Source organism: Caloenas nicobarica, chromosome 16, assembly GCF_036013445.1.
Source record: "Caloenas nicobarica isolate bCalNic1 chromosome 16, bCalNic1.hap1, whole genome shotgun sequence".
NCBI classification, from domain to species: domain Eukaryota; kingdom Metazoa; phylum Chordata; class Aves; order Columbiformes; family Columbidae; genus Caloenas; species Caloenas nicobarica.
In genome coordinates this window covers 10178377-10193005 of record NC_088260.1, presented here as the reverse complement: position 1 = coordinate 10193005, position 14629 = coordinate 10178377, and the positions used below count along the sequence as shown (strand labels likewise).

At 41.1% G+C, this 14629-nt stretch overlaps 1 protein-coding gene across 1 annotated transcript; it reads left to right on the top strand.

The window, feature by feature from the left end:
- The first annotated feature begins 333 nt into the window (after window positions 1-333).
- LOC135995286 (melanotransferrin-like) lies at window positions 334-13879 on the top strand. Its single transcript, XM_065646489.1, has 17 exons — window positions 334-410; window positions 2910-3073; window positions 3864-3963; window positions 5034-5210; window positions 5678-5840; window positions 5947-6011; window positions 6671-6828; window positions 7894-8080; window positions 8244-8392; window positions 8616-8706; window positions 9016-9084; window positions 9381-9563; window positions 9851-10007; window positions 10697-10779; window positions 12024-12208; window positions 12599-12785; window positions 13512-13879. Exons 1-17 carry the CDS (start codon window positions 359-361, stop codon window positions 13559-13561), a joined length of 2220 nt encoding a protein of 739 aa, XP_065502561.1. The 5' UTR covers window positions 334-358; the 3' UTR covers window positions 13562-13879.
- Window positions 13880-14629: the final 750 nt, after the last annotated feature.

Genomic DNA, 14629 nt, shown 5'->3' with positions numbered 1-14629 from the left:
CTTAGCTTTAGTTATCTTTTTTGTAAGATAGATGGAAGTCTTACCTATCTCCAAAAGGCATTTTGGTGCATTTTGAAACAGTCGAAGCACAATTTATTTCAAAAGCAGAGGCTTACCTTTCTTCCTATGTCTGTAACAAAGCAGAAAATGCATGGATATTTTCTGTCCTTTTCTCCTTCACATACAAGGATATACCATCCTCTGACAGTTTGGTTTTTTCTTAAATCTGGGTTTATCCTTGTTGATGCCTAAAACCCTTTGTTATCTTCCAGAAGCTTTGGTCATCACTGTGGAATTCCTGGTATGAGACGGCAGAGCGTCAGGGTAGAGAGAGGATCCTTGCGGAACTGCTGTGATCATGAAGACAGTGCTTTTAATTGTCCTGATCATCTTCACTTTGCTGTCTTCAGGTAAGGCTGATGCCAAGAGGGAAAGAGAAAGGTGATCTCTGGATGGGTTACCAGAATACAAACGCTAATACGTGCTTGGTTTTTTCTTCTGTGCAAAGAAGTTGCAGCCAGACCCCTGTGATTTCCTTTTGCTGTTTGATCATTGGCAGATGGTGACCCTGTTAGTTTTGAAGCAGCTTGATACACAGTTTCTTAGTAATCCAGTGAAAGTTTGTTTCCTTTGAATAGCTGAGATCTGCATACTCATTAACGCTATCAGGAATGAATCGGTGTATTGCAGTCTGCTCCCCTCTAAAACAAGTTCATTTTGGAATTGTGCTGGATTAACGTCAAAACAAGTGGAGTACTGATGTCTGATGCTATGCTTGAAGAAATGCTTCAATGTTTCATTGTAACCATTATTTATTCCAGGAAATATTTATGTTTAATATTACTAGATGGCCAGAGAGTCAAATGCTTAAACATCTGGAAATGTCAATGTTAGAGATGTTGTAGTGTTTTCTATGCAGTCAGTCCTGGTTTTCATTACACGATGTAAGATTCTTTCAAGTTACATAACTGCATACTATTTTTATATATAATAATCCTTTTTTTTTCCTCCTATAACGTATAGTATCTTCTTGAGATGTATATGATGATGTATTTTGGAGCAGAAGGCATTTAATAAGAGGAATACAAAATAAGTCACGGTACATCTGAGATGGAATAATTGGAACCTTAGGGGAAAGAGGAAATGTTGTTGACTTGTCTGGACTCACTTAAGGTGTAGCTTTATAGTCAGTTTAAACCAACTAAACCCTCGACTCCTCCTGGAAAAGGAGATTTCACCTTCTCTGCTTCTAATTGCATCTTCCTAACCCATTGTTTCTGCTGGCATGCTGGCACTGGTTTTGTTGTTGTTTGCTTGGTTTTTTAATTGGTTACTTAGTTTTCATCTGGAAAAAGATCTGGCAACTGAATAGTTCAGTTCTACTACAGTTCTGCAGTATTCCTGTGCAGGCTATTTAATCTATTTGTTTGACATCCACTAATGAAGATAATTCTTACTAACTTCCTGCTTGGAAGAGGTGAGATTTTGAGGATTTTGTTGTTAATGTTTATTCAATACTCTATTCAATATAGTACATGATCCTTTATTGTCAATAAACAAATTGTCCCTAGTTCCTATCTTTCATAGTGGGTGTTGTCGTGGAAGGTAGACCTCTCTATCTTGAGGGAAATCCAGCAAGTTACTTGTCGTAACTGAAGAAACACTTTAGATAGTACATTGTTCAAAACCAGAAGAAAGATCCAAGTCACAGAATTGCCATCATAATTTCAAATAGTCCCAGATCCTCACCTGCTAGATTGAGGGGTTAGGTTTACTCTATTATAAAGCAGCATTTAGTTGTGAATTTCTTCCAACTCAAAATTTTCATACTTCTCCTCTTACCTAAGTTTTCTGACCCTGGAGTTCTGATGTGGGTCTTAATATTTAAAATCAGGTAATCTTTGTCTGGAAAGAAAATGGGAAGGAACTACTACTCTAACAAAGCATGGCACTCAGTGGGAAATGCTGTTCTAACAAAGCGTGTATTAATAGCTCAGTGCTGTGAGACATCTGGGACTTGGAATACCAGTTACTGTCTGTTTAAAAAACAACAGTCCCCTCTCTAAAGACTAAATTCAACAAAGCTAAAGCAACTTGATCCCCTATCAGCATCCTCCCTCCACGTTTCTTATTCTTTTCCAGGCTTAGTTCTGAAACTTTAGAACTTTGTAACAGAAATAATAAAATTGGTATGGCTAAATTATGCATGGGAACACCTGTGCGTGAAAGCACCAGAGGAAACAGCAGAGCAAAGGTTAAAAGAATGGCCTGTATTGATAACTAAGGACACATTGACAGCAATAAAACTGGTAAAGCCTGTGGAATGCATTGTTTACATCAAGATTAGAAGGTCTATGCTCTGATAAGGTCACATCACCCTTGGCTTGCTGGGAGAAAATCTGCAGGCTGATAACAGGGAGATGGTAACAAGGTTACCCTACATGGTGAGTGCCATTCCTCCTCCTGCTGTCTCAACAGGAAAACAGACCACAGCCATAAAGATGTCTTTGCCTTCGTTTCCTCCTTCTGAGTGGCAACCTTGCCTAAGATTCGTGGAGGGTGAAGCAAGAAAGATTCTGAGTCAAAAGATCATGGTGTAATAATAATTGATTCTTGAAAAACCTACCTAAAAAGTAGTTTGTCACTGACAGTCAAGAGAAAGCAAAGAAGCATAGTAAAGATTCACCAGCAAACATTCCTTGTCCTCCATGTTGGGCAAAAGTGATCGCGGTTGGACTGCTCGGGCATCTCTCTTGGGTGCCTCTAAATATGAGGGTATGTGAGTGTGCGGAATCAACATACTTGTGAAGTTAAATAAACTAAAAAAAACGCCCTCTTCCATGAGGTCTTAAACTGAGGATTTTTTCAATAAATCCTAGAAATCTTGACTTCTTTTTTTGATCCTACAGGGAAGAAATTCCGATGGTGCACCCTTTCTGACCTGGAGCAGAGAAAGTGTGCTGAACTGTCCAAAGCACTTATGGCTGTGCTGCCCCTTGCTACTGCCAATTCGTTTTCTAGGATTTCTTGCATCAGAGCCCACAATACATATGACTGCATTGATAAAATCAGGGTGAGTTCACAGAGATTTTTAAAACTATTTTTGAGTCTCAGTCCTCTTTTGAAGAAGGAACTGGTAAACAGAATCCATGGGAGAATAAAATGATACTGAAATGATGGTATTGCTTATACGACAAAGTACATGGTAGCTTGAGAGGCAAGAATGAAAACCCAGAAGCATTCTGCTAGATGTACTATTTTACCCTGCTAATGTCCTTGCAATCTCCAGGAAATAAGTAAAAAGCTGCTTGGAAATAAATGGACAAAACCGAACTACCCAATTTCCATTTCCCTTCAGTCCCAGTTGCCTTCAATGGCAAATCTGACCTGGAAAACAAAACAAAGAAAACTTTTCTTGTTGGTTCGGGGAATAATTTATTTCTTGTTTTCATTCAGTCCTGCAACCTTGGTTAATAGACTTCAGTTCCACTTTCCAGGTCATGGAAATATTATAGTCAGGAGAACTCAAGAGAGATTTGGGGTCTTGGGGGAGCAGCAGGAGGAAACAGGGGTTGTGTTTTTCTTCAGTTGGCATCAGAATTGTGGTTTTGGAGTGGAAGGCATAAAGGAAGGGTGAGAAAGGATGTTACAGGAAAATAATAGGTATTTTTTGAAGGTAACTCAGCCTTCATTGCTAACATTTCGCTATGGTTAGTAGCAGGGGTTCAATTGAAACCAAAGCAAATGCTAATAGAAAGCACTGGTTACTACCTCTCAGGCAGAAACTGTGCTCTTGAAGCTGTGGGGTTTTTTTGTTTCCCTGTGAAGACACTTGTTTTGAGGGTTTTGCTGTTGTTTTTAAGGCGAACAAAGCAGATGCTGCCTCCTTGGATGCCGGAGATGCTTACTCTGCTGTAAAGCTATACGGTTTGACAGTGGTGGCAAAGGAGATCTATGATCAAGGTGGGTACATAAAGCAAAAGAATAAGGTGTACTTCTGATTTGGCTGATAAATTACTGTGCGGTGAAAGGCAAAGCTCAAGAAGTCTTGAAAATAAAGTCTGTATGTTTTCATTACAGGACTATGGAGGTCACTAACAATTGTTTCTAAAATACTTACTGATGATGAATAAAATACCAGTGGTGCTTTGTATCTAGTAGCCTTTCTGCCTGTGGCACTGTCACTATGACAAGTTGTAGGTATCTACCTCTGCCTGTAGCACTGGTCTACTGGTGTTCTATATCTTGTAGGCAATACAAAGGGTTTTACTCCGTCTGTGTTAATTCTTATATCATGCTCTTTACTGATGTAACTAAACATTTACTGGTGATTCTTTAAGATGTTAGCTTCTCTCATGAATTAATTTTCTCCTCACTCTAAAGAGACAAGAATATAAGGTGAGGAATCTTGTTATGGTAAGATTACTCTTAATTCCTGGCAGACCTGAACAGCCTTTGCAGTGAATGATTTATAAAACAAGAATAAATAAGTCTGAGCCAAAAACAAGCATTCAGTAGTAAATACTTGTGGGACACGAATCTGAGAAGGTAGCCAAGTTAGCAGATGGATGTAGGAAGAGACTAATAAGGGGATGGTATGAGAACAGAAGTGAATTTTGTTTTGGCTGAAGAGCCATGAAATCATAGTGGAATTGATGTTTCTGGTGGTAAGTATAATATGTTCTGAGGTTAACACATAGGAGTTCTTTCCGTTACGATACCTAAACAGTGTGATGCAAATGTTGAAAATTCTTGAGAAACAATTGCATTGGGTGATGGAGCTGGATGATCTTGTAAGCCTTTTCCACCAGATTTTTACGTTCTTGCTCTGCATGTCTCTTGCATTGCTTAGTTTGACAAGGTGCAGGTGGCCAGTATTTGGTAAAGCTCCTGGCATGAGTACCTGTGTTTCATATGCCTAAGATTTTTTTTTCTTTAGCCATGTTCACAGAAGTAGTTGAACTCCTGTACACAGATGGAAGCTGCAGAATTGGGATTTAGTTATTTCTGTTACATATTTTGTCCTGTCACAGGAAATTGTGTATTTGCTGTGGCCATTGCCAAACGAGGAACTCTGGATATCCGGAGGCTACGAGGTGTGCGCAGCTGCCACAATGGAGCCAGATGGACATCAGGCTGGAACATTCCACTTGGCTTTCTCCTTGCAAGGAATGATCTTTCCTGGGATGAGGCACAACCTCTGAGCCAAGGTGGGTGACAGGAACCATGTCTCTGCCCTCAGCAAAAGTGGGTGAAATGCAAGCAGATGTAGAATGAACTGAGCTATGTGGAAACAGAAGGACTTTGTAGATGAGATATCCCCTTGGATTGTCTTTGATTCTGGCTCTCAGCTCTCTTCAGTTCTTTTCTAGTGATCTCAAAGCAGTAGAATTGTTACCAAAATAGGAAATCTTTGTGTTCTGTATGCAACAGGGAACAAATCTTTCCAATATTTAGCCAGCACAAAGCTGGTTTGAACCAAGCAAAATTTGATGTTTCCAGCAAATGTTTCAGATTTGAAGTTTAGACAATGAAGCTGCATTTGCCAATATATTTTTTTTTTAGCACCATAGTCCTAGTTATGTCCATGATAGGTTTGGCTCCTTTTCTTTCTTCTGTTTTTTTCCCATATGACTTCTTTTCTTTCTTTTTGTTTTTCTTCCCCCTACATCCACAGTAATCAGTGAGTATTTCAATGCAAGTTGCATCCCTGGGGCTGGTGTTGCTGCTTCTCGACTGTGTGCTCTGTGCCAAGGACAAAAATCCTATGTCAGAGACAAGAACCATTTCTGTGAGACAAGCAGTAACGAACCCTTCTATGACTCTGAGGGAGCCTTCAGGTGAGCCCTGTGACACTGGTACTGAATTTACCTTTGGGGTGAAAGAACTTGTGAGGGAGAAAAAGCCAGGTGACATGTTAATGGGATGGCATTTGTCTTCCTGCAGGTGCTTGAAGAATGGAGTTGCAGATGTGGCCTTTTTAGATCATCTAACAATTATGAGTGCCACAGGTAATCCTAAAAACTCAGATTCTTTTTAAACTCTGGCTGTGCTCTTTCCTGCATGGGAGGTTGGGACATATGCCTGAATTTTTATTGTTTCCAGGGAAAATTCAATCCCTGCAAGGAGTTCAGTGGTATTTCTTGGCTCTCCACACAAGTTAGAAGGAAATAGAAAAGGAAAGAGTAAGTGAGCAATAATCGCTCACAGGAGATTCTTAGAATGGGAGCAGACAGATGTTTTTATGCAGGTGATTTCTTTACTCTAAAGTCTCTGATGCATCTGTCAGCATTTGCATTGCCTGAGTTACAAGATTCATTGGAAAATTCAGAGTATTGAGCTGCTAGAATGTGCAGTTCCTGTATATCTGTTTTGTATTTTTAAACTAATTTTTGGTGGTTATCAGTAGTATTTGCAGGTGAGTATTTTTAAACAAATGTATTTACAGCATTAGAGCTTAAAGAGTATTTTGGAGTGCCACTGACTGAGGTCTCTCTCTTTGTTAAGAGAAGATCATACCAAAGACAACTTTCCTGAGTGTGCTTGGTGCACTGTGCTGCTCACTTGATCTTTGAGCAACCTCCTCTGAAAAATGTTTTACCTTCTATGTCTGTGCCTGCTGCCAAGGCAGGTCTCACTTCACAGATTTATGAGTGTCCTGTTGTTTTAGAGTCAGAACAACAGGAATATGAACTCTTATGCCCTGATGGGACTACGGCTGAGCTGACCGAATACAGCGCCTGTAACTTGGGCAAGGGGCCGGGCCGGGGCATCGTCACCCGCCACAACTTCCAGAAGATCACCAACAAATTTCTTACTATGATCCAAGTGAGTGGATATTATAAAGTGTATATCTCCAGACACGAGCTTTTCATGCATCTCTGTGTGGAGGTTACCACACAGTTTGCCTTTCTTCTTGAGAAATTTAGAGTTAGTGTGAAAAAGGACTAAAAATTGTTTGTTCTGGGGAAGGATCCTGCATTGGCTTCTGGAAGAAGGTTTTACTTCCATCTAAATAGTTCTGCTGTTGAAGGCTGGGAATAAATAAAGAAGGTAAAGATGCCACAACACTCAAACTGGAAACTGGCTAATGGTGCTCATCCTGCCCTGGAACTTGCGTGAATTCTTATGTAGCTGACAGAGATGCATAGGTTGAGGCAGGGTTCACCTTTGCTCCTCTCTTTTTCTTAACATATAAATAGTATCTGTTACCTTGACATCCAGGAGTCTATTTGAAGCTGAACCTGAAATGCATATTTAAATGCAAATTTAAAGAATTTATGAAGGCATCTGGGCCTTAAGATAGTCCATCAGACAGTGAATAATTCAGCCCAGTGAGCTGGGTTGTCCTGTCATGCAGACTCTGCCAGACAGCAGTAGTACAAAGTCTCTCCTTTATTGAGAGATCTTCACAAGTCTTTGTCAACACATTTATTAACACATATCTTAGTTGTGTTCCCCACTCATAGCAGTGGCTCTGCAGCACTGTTCCTAGGACACTTCTCAGTGCTTTCTTCTCTTCCAGTGCCATCAGGCTGCACAGAGCCACTTTGCCCGTGGTACTTCCCCAGCCTAAAGCCCAAGATATTTTGAACCCCTTTACTGCACTGATCTTTATCACAAATGTTTCTCACTCAGCTATACTCAGTTGCCTTTCCAGGGTAGGACACATTGAGTACAGCCCAATATATTGGAATAACAAAGATGGAAAAAAATTCTCAAAAAACTGAATCATATGATGCTTTTAGGACTGGAACCATCCGCTCACTGCAATACCTGATGGAATCCTGAGTGCAGTGTTACAAACCATCGATATGGAGGGAGGGGTGAGGCTGCCTGTTGCTGGAAGGATGAGCAGATTTGTTGCAATGAAAGTTGTTGCTCTTGTTCTAGCGCCTCTTTGGGCGAAAAGGAAAGGAAAGAGCCAGGTTTGAACTCTTCACTTCAGCACCCTTCAGGGGAAAGAACCTATTGTTCCGGGATGCCACTCAGCACTTGCAGCTTCTTGAGGAGCAGCTAGAGATTGCCTATGTCCTTGGTCTGGATTATGTAGCTCTCCTTAAAGGACTTGGCCATGAAGGTAAGAGGCCTTCCAGAGGACTGTAGCTAAGGAAAGGGAAGAAAAATTTCTGTGTTATTCCTCCCTATCAGACACATCTGCATAGACCTAAACATCCCCTTAGCAAAGAACAGATTGGTGCACAGGTGACATGATCTCACTGTACTCCTTCCTTGTGATGCAGGGAGCTCTTTGGACAACAGCATTGTGCGCTGGTGCTGCATCAGTGATGCTGAGCTGCGCAAATGTGAGGAGTGGGCACTGAGCATCAAATCCGACCCATTAGTCTGTGTCCAAGCAACTTCCATGACCAAATGCATTGAAATGATCAAGGTAGGAGACTCGCTCTGGTCAGAGGGTATGATAAGACCACACAGGGTGTGTATGTCCTTGTCCAAGCTGAACAAGAGGAAAAACAGCTTGTACACCAGAAGGACCAGAAGGAATGAGAGGGAATTTATGCAGGGGAATTTGCAGCCTGTGGGGAAGTACAGCTGCTTGGTTACACACTTCATGCAAATCCTGGTTTTGTTATTTTCTCTAACGCTGTTGGCAGAGTAGTGAGGCCGATGCAGTCACCCTGGACGCAACACATGTCTACATTGCAGGGAGGTGTGGATTGGTGCCTGTAGCTGCAGAATGTTACGGTAAGTTCTCACGTGACCTCAGCATATGGGAGGGAATCAAAAAAGTGCCATTAAAAGTATAGTTAAGTTTCCACAGTCTGTGATATTTTGTGATGGAAGCAGGAATCAATACATATGTCCAAATACTCTTCCCAGCTCTTCCACTAACTGGCTGTAGCATTTCGTCTGGCTGCTTATTTTATCTCTTCTGTAAAAGGGACAGAGATGCTGACATGGCTCAAGAGGACTGCAAGGTTTTTGGTGGGGTGCTGCCATGTGACAGGCATGACAGCGGTCACAAGATCCTTTATGGTTGTCTCTCCTCTCCAGGAGGAGATTGTGCCCAGGCTGCTAAGAGCATGGAGGAAACAGGAAAACTCGTTCACCTTCAGCGCAAAGGTAACAGGATAACTTTGAGAAGGCAAAAGGTTTAGATTTTCCCGAGGCTGCCTCTAGGATTTGTGTAGGAATGTATTTGCATGTTAGTTTGGGGAAGAAATTGCTGTGCATGTTCAGCAGGAACTTTACAGATAACGCTGGGCAGCTAGGACAAGAGCTCTGTGGCTAAGTTAAGAATGCAGGTCCTCTGCTGTAACTGAAGATCTCATGACAAGATAAGGAGGGAAGAGAGAGGCTGTGCCTATCTGGAATACTTAATTGCCTTGGTATAACTGGTTGTTGTCATGGTTTTACAGCACTACCACCAGTTTATGCTGTTGCCCTGGCTAAGAAAAATGCCAAACAGATTAACATCCGCAACCTTAGGGGAAGGCGATCCTGCCACAGTCACCTGTATAGTCCTGAAGGATGGTTACTTCCTTCCAGATACACAGCGGGAGCTCTGGAGAATGCTACTGAGAACTGCGACATTGACTCTGGTAAGGGCTGCTCTGGGTTATCTGGTGACTAGACCATGGAAATCTGAAGCCCCAAATCTGGGAATAAAGTGGAGATGGGCCCACAAGGATCTGACTAGTGAGTGATGACTGTGGTCTCAGAGGGTGTTGAAGCAGCTCTTCCTCCTATCTGACTGGGTGTGATTCTTCACGCTATTTAGCCCTCTTCTTGCTAGCTAACAGGATGGAATTCCACTCCTGCCTTTTCACATGTGTGAAGAGGCTTTGGAACACCTTGCCCTGATCTCACCTCACTTTTCTCTACTCAGTTTATCAGAACTACTTTTGGAAGGGCTGCATGCCAGGAGCAGATGGAAACCTGTGCAAAGTCTGTATTGGAGAGAGTGAGGTGGAAGGGGCTCGAGTATCCAGCAGATGTGTCGCAGGTCACAACGAACGTTACTACGGCAGTATGGGAGCACTCAGGTAAAGCCTTTTGTCAGAGTCAGGAGCGCAGAGCAATAGCCAGAACCATTAAGTGACTTTTGCTAGCAAGTATTTTGTTTTGGTTGCAGTTGCTATGGGATATTCAGCTTACTGGTGATTTAAAACAGTCATGAAACCATTTCCAGAGCAAGACAATGCTTCCAAACATGTCAGGCCTAGAGCATTGGTACTGGCTCATTAAAGAGAAGGGGTGGAAAGAAGTTAGAAGGTCAGAGAGCAGAGGCAATGTGGTAAGAAGAAGTGTAGGGTATGGGAGGTAGTTAGGTAGACTGGAGATATTAAAAAAATAATTGAAGCAGAGGTAGAGCGTTAAAGGTGAAAGCACTCTTACAGAATATATATAATGCATTTAGTTGAATTACGTTCTGTTTCCTGGCTAGGCCCAGGTGAGGCTGCATGGACATTGAGCCACAACTCTGGCTTGGGAGCTGCTTTAAGGGATGAAGGGATTGTCTTATCAAATATGTGGACACTATTCACCAAGATCTATACTGACATCACTAACTTGTTCGATATAATAACCAAGTAATTACAGACGAGGGGGTTACGATACTTCCAGCTACTCCTGTTTTAGCTTCAAATGACTATCCAAACATCAGTCATCATGTAGTGGCTGTCTGACAATTTCTTGGGTTTTTATTTTTTTGGTTTTTTTTTTCCTGCACTAGGTGCCTAGTTGGGAATCCCAGTGGAAGGAGCTTTGGAGATGTAGCTTTCCTGGAACACTCTAACTTACTCCAGAACATACAGAGTGAGATGCAGATATTCTCTTTTCCTTTGAGAATGTTCATTAGTGTCAGTTACTTCCCACACGGTGATCATTGCTCATGAGGATCAGCTTTTACAGGTTTAATCTTGGTCTATGAAGTTGTGTTTGTGACTGGAAAATTGCAAGAACCTTCCTGCATGTGGGTGTTCCAGTAAAGGTCAAAATTCAGATACTGTTCAGTTTAAGAGAGGAGAGAGGAAGAATCACTGAGTGCAAAGATCAAGGTGTGTGTTGAGTGGTAATTATCCCTGAAGATCGCACTGTTTTTTTGAAATCTCAAAGCTTGAAAAAGCAGGTGACTCTTCCCACCAAATCTTGTCCCAGCCATAGTGCATGTACCCTTTTTTTTAATCAGAGTTTCGAGAATTACAATGGCAGATAAGGGCGATGCTGTGGGCTGTTTGTGCTGGGAGATGTTCTGTGGCTTCATTGTGATGTGGCAACTTCCTTATGTTGTTTCACAGGCATTTACAGAATAAACAGTCCTAATAGCTTAATAGGTAAAAATACTGCAAATTATTTTGTCTTTCACAGTTTCTAAACAACATTGTTACTTCACTATGAAATGTTTGATTTCCTCTGGGAAATACTGATCTTTGCAACAATCTAGTCGTTGGATTTTGTTGGTGAAAATGGTTTTGGTGACAGTAGCTTAAATCCCCTCAAACTCTTAAATTTTGCCTACTGCTCTAACAGCCAAAATATGCTGCCTTTTCACAGAGCTGAAGAGAAAGTGAACCCCCATTTTGTTCAGCCTGATAACGCACACTGAAATTCTATTTTAGGCAATTTCAGTAACAGAATAGACTTTTCAAAGAGAGGAATCTCGCTAAAATCAAGTGGAGGTATAAGGGCCTGGAAACCCACAGGAATTCAAGCAGTGATGAGCAGTTTGGGGAAGCAAAGGACCTGCAGGCTGAATTGCTGGTTTTCAGAAAGCGATCCAATTACAGATGAAGATGAGGCATGATGAGCCGTTCGTATACCTTGATATTACTCTAGTTTTCAGTTGATAGGAGCTGTTTAAGTTCACCAACCAGTTCTTCAGTGAAAGCACTGCCCTGTTCCTTATGCATTCCTAATAAATGACCACAGAACGTGCTGCATTTGTTTTGAACATATTAACTAAACTTCTTCCTCTCAATTTTTAACATTTTGCATGAGATTTGCCCTGTCTTCTCTTTCATTTTTTAAAAGCATTTGCTTTCACTTAATCTTCTTTTCAGATCTGGACAGCTCTGGTTGGGCAAAAGGCTATAGCGCCATTGACTTTGAACTCTTGTGTCCCGATGGAACACGTGCTGCAGTCACAGAGTGGGCAGGCTGCAACCTTGGTCCCATTCCCCCCCGCGCAGTCATGACTCGACCGGTCACTGTCACTAAAATCTATGACTTTCTGATGAAGTCCCAGGTAAGAGAGATAATTGGGAAAAGGTTAGCATGTTATCACTCGTTTTGTGCAACTGCTGAAAACCCCTTCAAGGTCAAAAGCTTTATATACTAAATACATAAAGTGCCTTCAGGTCCAGTGTGAAAGAGTTAAGAATGAGCATAGGAGATTGAGAAAATAATTATTTGGATTCGCTGAAGGGGCATTTTGACACCAATTGCTATTCTGCAGTGGTCATACTTTTGCTGAGAAATAAGCCACTGCAAGACTGCATCGTTTCATATGAGTAAGGACGGTACTGGGTGAAAGTGGAACCTTTCTTCTGCTAGATCTCGCTATAAAACTGAGGGTCACCACCTTAACCTTGCTATTTGTGATCCAAGCTGTGGAACTTATTTCTTTTCTGTTTAGGAATCTCTGGGAAGCAAACTGGATTCTGAATTCCATCTCTTTCAGTCGTGGAAGTACGGTGAAAGTGATCTGCTTTTCAAAGATACTACTCAGTACCTTGTTCATGCAAGTCACATGAGCTATAGGGAAATTCTTGGAGAGTCTTTCTTTCAACTGGCAGAATCAGTGTTTAATTGCACACCTGCAGGTACAGTCAAGTGCTGAATGTTGAGCTAGAGAAAAATGCAAAGCAGGAAGCCTTCTATGCATAGCTCTTGGCCTTTCATCCTGTTAGCAACAATTTTCCAAGGAGTGCAGTGTTTGGAGCTCCTTTAGAGCCTCTTACAGCTCTTGTCCGACAGCACTGAAACTGAAGCTCTGCAGGAACAGAATAACCAATTCATTTTAGAGCAAATATGAGGTTATTGAAGTAGGACTGGTTTACTCCCACTCTGAATTTTGTCCCTTCAATTCCAAAGATCAGTTCTGGGAAGAAGGGAATATAATGTTCATTTGGATATGCCAAACTTGGGAAAAAGATAAGAAATTTTATATTTAATTCTTAAATTAACCTAGAAATAAGTTAAATAATTTCATTTTTGAAAAGAGTGCATTAAGGAATTCAAGATCAAAACCTTTATAAACTTAAGGGATGGCCTTTTCATTATTTTTGACTGAAAGCTGTATGAAGTATGCATTTAGCTGTCACAAAAAGTGAAAACTGTCTGTGAGCCAGGGTAAAGCTGTTTTGGGATCTGAAAATTTGTATTGAAGTAAATTAAGATTACACAGTAAATTAGACTTCTGTGAAAGAAGTGAAATTCAAAAGGGGAATTTTAGCTCTATTCTGCTGTTTTAGTGAATAGTATCTGAAGAATTTTTTATTTTTTAAGCTGATGGCATCTTTAAGTGTATACTTTCTTCTGGTTTGTAGGCATCTTAGACTTCTGCAAACAGGATATCTGTGCATCCTCATCAAACTGATGGCTAATACTGAGGCTTTGAATGGCATGTACACCTCTATCCACGTTGAAAACAAGGAAATATCCAAGTCCAACTATCCAAAGCAATCAGCAAGGAAACAGTCATCTCTCGAAATGTATGCTGAATACTCTCTTGTATTTTTTTAAGCAGACTTTATGTTCATGATAATGTAATAGCACTCATATGTCACCCCTTTCTTGTTTGGAGCGTGGCCTCATGTGGAACAGCACAGGCCAGTCTGCATAACCCACAGCACAGAATTAGGATCAGCAATTCTGTACAGCTGCCGTGGAGAAATCAGTAGTTTTGTGGAAAGAGCAGGGCCGATACCATGGACTAAAATACACACTATCGTGAGTGGCACAGGTTAGTTGGTAGCAGTTTGCCTTGCTTGCCTTTTAAAAACTTTTTCCATGCAACACCAGTCAACTGCCGTTTGGCTAGTTGCAGCATTGTCCTCCTATATTTGTGATTTTGGTTGCAGATAGATAGCCCTTGCTGAATAGCCATACATACTATAGCTGGTATATGTAATTGCTACCAGAATCGGTAATCTTTTCTGCGTTCAACTGGGAAGAATGTATTTGCTTTTTTAACCAAGGATTTTATAGTAGTAAATCAAAACATTTTAATCTCAGAACTCAATGTATTAAAGCATCTAACAGCCAGCAGAACTGGATCCTGCAGCCTTAGGTTGAAGGAAAGCAATATTCAGCCCTGGCAAAAACTTCATTACTTTATAGTACTTCAACACCTTGAATCTATGATTCTATGAAGTGTCAAAACATGACTTATCAATTAAACAGCTTTGGTTTTACAAGCAGAAGCTGTCTGAACACAATACGAAGTCTTTCGAACAGAATGTATCATGTATTTGTTTTGCCTGTTACTGGATAAAGATTTAAGAGTGGGTGGCTCTTCATGGGCAGGCTCATTTCAGTTTGCATGAGTGCATCCCCTTCTGCTCCCATGCACCCCAAACCAGGCAAGGTTAAGATAGTTAACTAAAAAAAAAAAATCCTCACCCCAAATTTTCCAGTCCTGGCTACATATTTTGCAGTTGTATTA

Bases quoted from the DNA above. Each gene is read 5' to 3' on its own strand.
- LOC135995286 (XM_065646489.1), top strand. From the start codon at position 359: ATGAAGACAGTGCTTTTAATTGTCCTGATCATCTTCACTTTGCTGTCT. The intron at 5,211-5,677 runs GTGGGTGACAGG...CTACATCCACAG, and splicing joins GGCACAACCTCTGAGCCAAG to TAATCAGTGAGTATTTCAAT. The intron at 8,707-9,015 runs GTAAGTTCTCAC...TCTCCTCTCCAG, and splicing joins TGTAGCTGCAGAATGTTACG to GAGGAGATTGTGCCCAGGCT.